The sequence below is a fragment of the Eptatretus burgeri genome, chromosome 8, assembly GCF_056783735.1.
Source record: "Eptatretus burgeri isolate ZD-2024b chromosome 8, Ebu_testis_v1, whole genome shotgun sequence".
NCBI lineage: Eukaryota > Metazoa > Chordata > Myxini > Myxiniformes > Myxinidae > Eptatretus > Eptatretus burgeri.
In genome coordinates this window covers 2,088,221-2,095,397 of record NC_140968.1, presented here as the reverse complement: position 1 = coordinate 2,095,397, position 7,177 = coordinate 2,088,221, and the positions used below count along the sequence as shown (strand labels likewise).

Here is a 7,177-nt window from a genome sequence, read left to right as displayed (position 1 = left end):
ACAGGCTGGTACATAGTGGGGAGGCAAGCTTGTGGTTACCAGAGTACCCACATTAACTGGAAGTGGCTCTGGTCAAAGAATGTGACTCAATACGTTGGAGCAAGACGTGGATAATCTGGAAGTTGAATAATAATCCGAGTTCCCTTTATTACAAGGAACACATCGACGCAGGAGGAAGCCATTCGGCCCAGAAAAGCCTGCGCTATTATAACCAACCTATGGTGCTGAACATCAAGCAAGGAAGCAGTACGTACTGTTTGTAGAGACCTCGGTATGACTCGGCTGGGTCTCAAACCACCGACCACCCAGACTCAGAGCAAACGTTACGACCATTACCCAACTTATTGGCTGTTTCAAGCTTTTTGCCAAACCTGGGGCTCAAACCCACAACCCCGGGGCTCAAACCCACAACCCCAGGGCTCAAACCCACGACCCCAGGGCTCAAACCCACAACCACAGGGCTCAAACCCACAACCCAGGGCTCAAACCCACAACCCCAGGGCTAAAATCCTCAACTCTGGGATGAAGAGTCCCATGGTCCACCAACTGCCAGTCGCAGGAACTCTGAGCACAATGTTTGTTGCCTTCTCCCTTTCCCTGAATCATGTAAACCTTTGATGATCTTTTTCCTCTTCAATTGGATGACAGGTCACGAGGTAAGAAGGTAAACTTTCTGTGTATCGAATCACACTGTGCGGAAGTTAAACAGCTCTGTATGTCTGTGTGTGTCGCTCTCTCTCTCTGTAATTTTCACACTGAACAAAGCAGAAGTTCATTGCACTTGTGTCCATATTTATTTCTTCACTTCCAGGAAACGTGTAAAATTGAACCACACACACAATAATATGAAAACCTCGTCCTGGATTCTGTCTCGAGTCAATCACGACGACGACTCCATCAGAACAACATGGCCATGGCGACATTGACCTCCCTTCCGGTAGGTACCTCGTACCTGTCTGGGTACACTTTGTTCATGATAACATGCAGTGCTTGGATGTTCATTCTGTGTTCAAGTTTTGCCATTATGACGTTGCCCTTCCCTGTAGAAATACCTTTGCTATGAGAGGCGTTCGGAATATTGCACATTTGGTATGGTATCTTTTGGTATGGTATGGTATGTTATGGTATGGTATGTGATAAGATTCTTCAAGAAACACAAAAGTTTGAAATTTTCAATATACTGTCCAAATATATTGAATTAGTACCTCCTCATACCAACTGGATTCAAATCCTTCCTCGTCCAAGAGCTACACTCCTGGAAATAAAAAAAAGGATTAATATTTATTTATTAGAAAATAAAAAAAAGATTTGTGCAGTCATGAAGTGTGATGGCTGCTTACACGGTCGCTGCCAATCCACGTGAGTGACATGCCAGACTCGCCGGTGTTGGTCCTGAAGTGTGATGGCTGCTTCCAGTCCCAACCAATCTGCTTGAGTGAGATTCCCGACTCACCGGCGTTGGTCCTGAAGTGCGTTAGTGGCTTCCAGTCCCTACCAATCTGCTTGAGTGAGATTCCAGACTCGTCGGTGTTGGTCCTGAAGTGTGATGGCTGCTTACATGGTCCCTGCCAATCTGCTTGAGTGAAATGCTATATTCGCCGGTGTTGGTCCTGAAGTGTGATGGCTGCTTCCAGTCCCAACCAATCTGCTTGAGTGAGATTCCAGACTCACCGGTGTTGGTCCTGAAGTGCGTTAGTGGCTTCCAGTCCCAACCAATCTGCTTGAGTGAGATTCCAGACTCACCGGTGTTGGTCCTGAAGTGCGTTAGTGGCTTCCAGTCCCAACCAATCTGCTTGAGTGAGATTCCAGACTCGCCGGCGTTGGTCCTGAAGTGTGATGGCTGCTTACATGGTCCCTGCCAATCTGCTTGAGTGAAATGCTATATTCGCCGGTGTTGGTCCTGAAGTTTGATGGCTGCTTCCAGTCCCAACCAATCTGCTTGAGTGAGATTCCAGACTCGCCGGTGTTGGTCCTGAAGTTTGATGGCTGCTTCCAGTCCCAACCAATCTGCTTGAGTGAGATTCCTGACTCACCGGCATTGGTCCTGAAGTGCGTTAGTGGCTTCCAGTCCCAACCAATCTGCTTGAGTGAGATTCCAGACTCGCCGGCATTGGTCCTCAAGTGCGTTAGTGGCTTCCAGTCCCAACCAATCTGCTTGAGTGAGATTCCAGACTCGCCGGCATTGGTCCTCAAGTGCGTTAGTGGCTTCCAGTCCCAACCAATCTGCTTGAGTGAGATTCCAGACTCGCCGGCGTTGGTCCTGAAGTGTGATGGCTGCTTACCTGGTCCCTGCCAATCTGCTTGAGTGAAGTGCTATATTCGCCGGTGTTGGTCCTGAAGTGCATTAGCTGCTTCCAGTCCCTGCCAATCTGATTGAGTGAAATGACAGACTCGCCAGCGTTGACGCAGCTCTCTGAGAATAGTCAGAGAAATGCTGATTTTCACAAGCACATGGTCAGAGGAACCAATTGGAGCAGAGGAAGAGCAGGAGACATTTGCGGGAAAGTTCGCAGATTGAGTCGGTCCCATGGAGACACAAAAGTCATTTGCTGAAGTGCCAGGGCTGGTTAGAGAGGTACCAACACCCAGCCAAGTTGTATGGCAACAATTGCCACATATGAGGAAGGGAGAGTTGATATGAGTGGTTGAAAATTTGTCCATGTTATCCGAGAGAGAGATGTAGATGGAGTCGTCACCGTTTGAGGGATGGTGCAACACACAGATGAACACGAGGTGGGAGCGGAGGGAATGTCACAACCAGGGATATTCCTGGGGTTTGGGAGGTGTCAGGACAGTGAGCAGTAAATGGAGAGTGAGAAATTGAGTTTTTGATTTAAAGCGCAACTCCGTCACCAGGACAGTGTTCAGGTCGATCAACCCAGAGGAGTCAGTAACAGGGGAGAGACGCCAGGAAGGATTCTGTTAAACAGATGATGTCTGGTTTATTGGCCACGACCTGGATTGATAGATATCTCAAGTTGAAGCTGAGGCCTCAGATTTTTAGCTCCACAAAGTTAGGGACAGGGGAAGAGGAGCTGCCAGTATGGTGCAGGAATGTGGAAAGGATCAGGGAGATGGAGTGGGATGGGGAGAAGCTGGAGAGTGCAGGGCTGCGGCAAAGCTTGGGGGATGAGGAGGGTTTTGGAGGGGGGAAAGCTGAGAGGAGGCATGACGAGGGGGGAGCAGGGAGGGGAAAGGTTACTGACATGGAGGGGTTGCTGTGAAGGAGGAATTGATTTTAGCCCGAGTGTTTAGCCTAATCTCCCCCGGGGGAATCCAAACTCAGCTGGTCTCTTCATGCAAACGTTACAAATTTTACCTTCCCAAGGAATTTACCAAAAGCTAACACGGTTTTATGCTCATGAGGATTGTAATGGGACACCATACGACACGTGTACTTCTGAAATAACAGTTTATTTAAAGGGAAGGACACGACAACAAAAACAGAGAATCCCGATATGCTAGATAGACGGACACGAATAAATACAGAGAAATAAATGAAAAAACACTTGATACAAGAATAGAACCTATGGCACCACGAGTGTCCAGTCACTCACAATTGGGGGCCAGGCAATGTCTTTTAAGGGATACCAGGATCGATGCCACTCCACGGCGAGCGAGTCTCCAACGAGCAGCACGGAGCAGCCTGCAACACCCAATCGAGAAGAAAAGCATCCCACAGGGCAAAGAGAGCAGCAGCAAGAGCTTGGAGAATAGCCAGAGCCAAGAGTGGGCAGAACAAAGAGCGGAGAAAGCAAAGGCCAAGAGCGCTCGCTCCGGCTCGTGGCCCCGACTCCAATGGACTGCCATCTTCTTCAACGCATCAGCTCAACTGAACCCTCAACCCCTGTGTGCGGCCCCTTTTATCACCTCCCCCGTGGACACACCCAAGCATCCCTCCTGTCAGACAGGCTCCGTCACTCATGCGGCAAGCAGTTGCCACCACCGTGCCATCATACTGCTATCACACGGGCATGCTGACATCACAGAAAGCCTCTCGAACCATCACGGGGAAGTTTGAAAAGCCACACACGGGTACCAACCCATCCTCTTCTGGTACCAACCCATCCTCACGTTGCATGGTTTTCGTGCCTGGTTCACAGACAGGACAAAAAAAAAAACCCGAATAACACCAATACATCATCCAATCTAATATCAATGCCAACGATACCACCCCTCCAGGCATATGTAAGAAGAGAGCAACTTAACCTTTATGGGTCCCTAGTTACAAAAAAACAATGTTCTAGCCTACGCCAACACTCGGACCATGCCAAACTTAACATGCCGAACTAGCCAATATGTACCCCCTGAAACGTAACAATATGTTTGTGGTTTAATTTGTTATTGTGTTGAAGGATTTAATAATCTAGTGCTTGATTGTGTAATCATTCCATTGGATTAAAAATGCAACCACTCACTCGCAGAGTACCCACCCTTCGAGTGGATCAAGTTTGCACATTACTTGCTGAAAAAAACAGTATAGTCTGTTGTTTTTTTTTTTTTTGCAAGAAGACTATAAATGTTTGCATCATGTTTGCCTAAAAGGTTATACATGGTCTAAACTCTAAAGGGTACATTCAAATCGGAGTTTGGGTCGAAGAGGTTGAAAAGGTCCAATCCCTTAAACATGTAGAAAGGGTCTAAAAATGTCTAAGTGGTCTAAAGCTCGAAATGATCAACTGTCTAACAAGCTGTCTAACATGTATGAAAGGTGGAAGGGGTTTAAATGGTGAAGGGGCTATTGGGTCGAAAGTGAGACAAGGGACTCAAGGGGTGTAACGGTCGAAATGGGTCTTCGGGTTCTTAAAGGGTCTTTTGAGGTTTTAAGGATCTTTGGGGTCTTAAGGGTGTTGGGGCCTTGATGGTCTTTTATTTTTTGTAAAAAAAAAGTCAAGGCTCATATAAGAGCTAACACACACAATATACAACAAGGGGAGCAGGAGGCAAGGGGGGCAGGAAAGGTCCTTTTGGAGAGACATAGTGAGAATGTGAGATTTGTCCAAATTGAAAGACATGTTCCACATGTTGGACCAGTTTGTGATTTTATCCAGATCTGCAGAGTGAAGATGCTGCTTGCCGATCTGAGGGATGACAGATGGTACGACAGAGGGTGGAGTCATCAGCACAGAGATAGAGGATTTTCCAGAGAGTCGGAGAGATCATTGATGAAAACCAGAAAAAGAACAGGGTCCAGAATGCTACCTTGAGGAACTCCAGCCTGGACAGGAAGAGGGGATGAAAGAACTCCATTTAGGGCCACACGTTGACTGCGACAGGAGAGGAAATCTGCGAGCCATGAGTGGAGATGGCCTTGAATACCGTGGGAAGAGAGTTTGGTGAGTAGGGCAGGGTGCCAGACCGTGTCAAAAGCACGTGATATGTCCAGAGATACGGCTCTAATTTCATGTCCAGCATTGAGGACCTCCATCCATTGATGGGAGAGCAGTAGCAGCATATCCAGGGTAGAGTGACCTGGTCTGAAACCAAATTGATAATCAGAAATCAAGCCATTGGAGAAGAGGAAGGATTTCATGTCTGAAGTGATGATGGATTCAATAATCTTGCTGATGATTGGGAGAAGGCTGATTGGTCTGTCGTTGCAGGGATCTGTTTTTGCACACTTTTTATGCAGGGCAGTGATGTTTGCTGATTTCAAAGTGGATGGCAGATGACCTTGGGCAAATGAGAGGGTGAATAGAACAGAGAGAGGGTGAGCAAGAGCACAGAAGCAGGTTTTTAGGACACGTGGGCTGATGCCGTCTGGACCGGTTGCAGAATCTGAGTCGAGGTTTGACAGCAAGCTCTCCACCTTGTCAGGAGAAAAGGACACAGAGTCCAGGGACAGTTGGGTGCGACTGGGTAAAGTGGGCAGAGAAAGTGACGGGTTTGGGTCACAAGATTAGAAAGCAAACATTGAGTTTAGGCATTCAGGCTTTTCACGTGAGGTATCAGCAGTGCGGCCATTTGATGTAAGGGAGGGGATGGACGGGGAAGATGGAGGGGGATGGAGGGAGCTTTGTTGAAGGAACTGAGATTGCCTTCAGTTGGATTTGCTTTCCATGAGGTGAAGGCAACTTGTTTCAGGACAACTGCCCCACCACAATCTGCAGTGTAGCATGGGTGGGGGAGGAAGGGTAGGACAACTGAAGATGAGATGGGATAAATCTGTGCATGAGAGAGGAAGTTTCTTTGAAAGAATTCCCCAGACGAGTTGATGTTGGAGAAAGTAGAAATGGCAGATCAGTCTAGAAGTTTGATGGCCGCTTGAAGTTCCTGCCAGTCGGCCTGAGTGAAATTCCAGACTCAACGGTGTTGAGGAGTGTACTGATTGAGAGAGTGACATACCTGTTCGGTTAGAATGGAGCCCACAGATGTTAGAACACCACACAGTTTGGGACAACAGAGGAGGAGCTGGTACTGGAGCAGAAGACAGTGAAGAGGTGCTAAGAGCGGAGGTGCAGTGGGATGAGGAGCAATATGTGAGGGGTAAGGAGAGGGGATAACAGGTGAGGGGTTTAGGGTGTAGATTTGAGTAGGTGGTGTGAATTGGCACTGAAGTTGGAAGGAAAAGGATGATTGATGGAACATGAACATACATTGAAAACTGTCTTGGAGGATCTCCTCGTGGAGGACCTCTAATTCTTACTCACGTTGTTGTTCTTCGTCTTCTTCTTGTGGACTTTTTTTGTTTCACAGCCTACAGTTTCCATCGAAACTTCCTGAAACTTGGCATATATATGTAAAAATTCCCTGCGCAGACAGTAACCATCTCCGTTTTTGGAAATTCCTCCGAGATAAAAAAGTTATGATGTCAAAATATCTCCGCTAATGGAAATCGCCGAAAAAATTATCTCCGAAACTTGGCAAGCTTTTTGAATTCTGTTTGCGGGAATCGAACAGGGCATTAGCAGAGATGAATTACCGCACATATGATACATCACTATGATGTCATATCAATTTTTATGACGTCATTCCTATTTTTTGCCATTTTTTGTTTCACAACCCACAGTTTTCATCGGATCTTCGTGAAACTTGCCATGTATATGCAGAAAGCCCACGCGCAGGCAGTAACCATCTCCGATTTTGGAAATTCTTCCAAGAAAAAAAAGTTGACATCATAATATCACCGCTAATGGAAATCGCCTTTACCATTATCTCCTAAACTAGGCAAGCTGTT

At 47.1% G+C, this 7,177-nt stretch overlaps 1 protein-coding gene across 1 annotated transcript in view; it reads left to right on the top strand.

Annotated features, from left to right (window-relative positions):
* Window positions 1-683: 683 nt before the first annotated feature.
* LOC147020913 (uncharacterized) overlaps window positions 684-7,177 on the top strand; it is a 22,578-nt gene continuing 16,084 nt past the window's right edge. Inside the window, exon 1 of the mRNA XM_085890567.1 lies at window positions 684-937. Coding sequence (XP_085746693.1) covers window positions 908-937 — 30 coding nt within the window. The 5' untranslated portion in view covers window positions 684-907. The remainder of the gene's footprint in view (window positions 938-7,177) is intronic.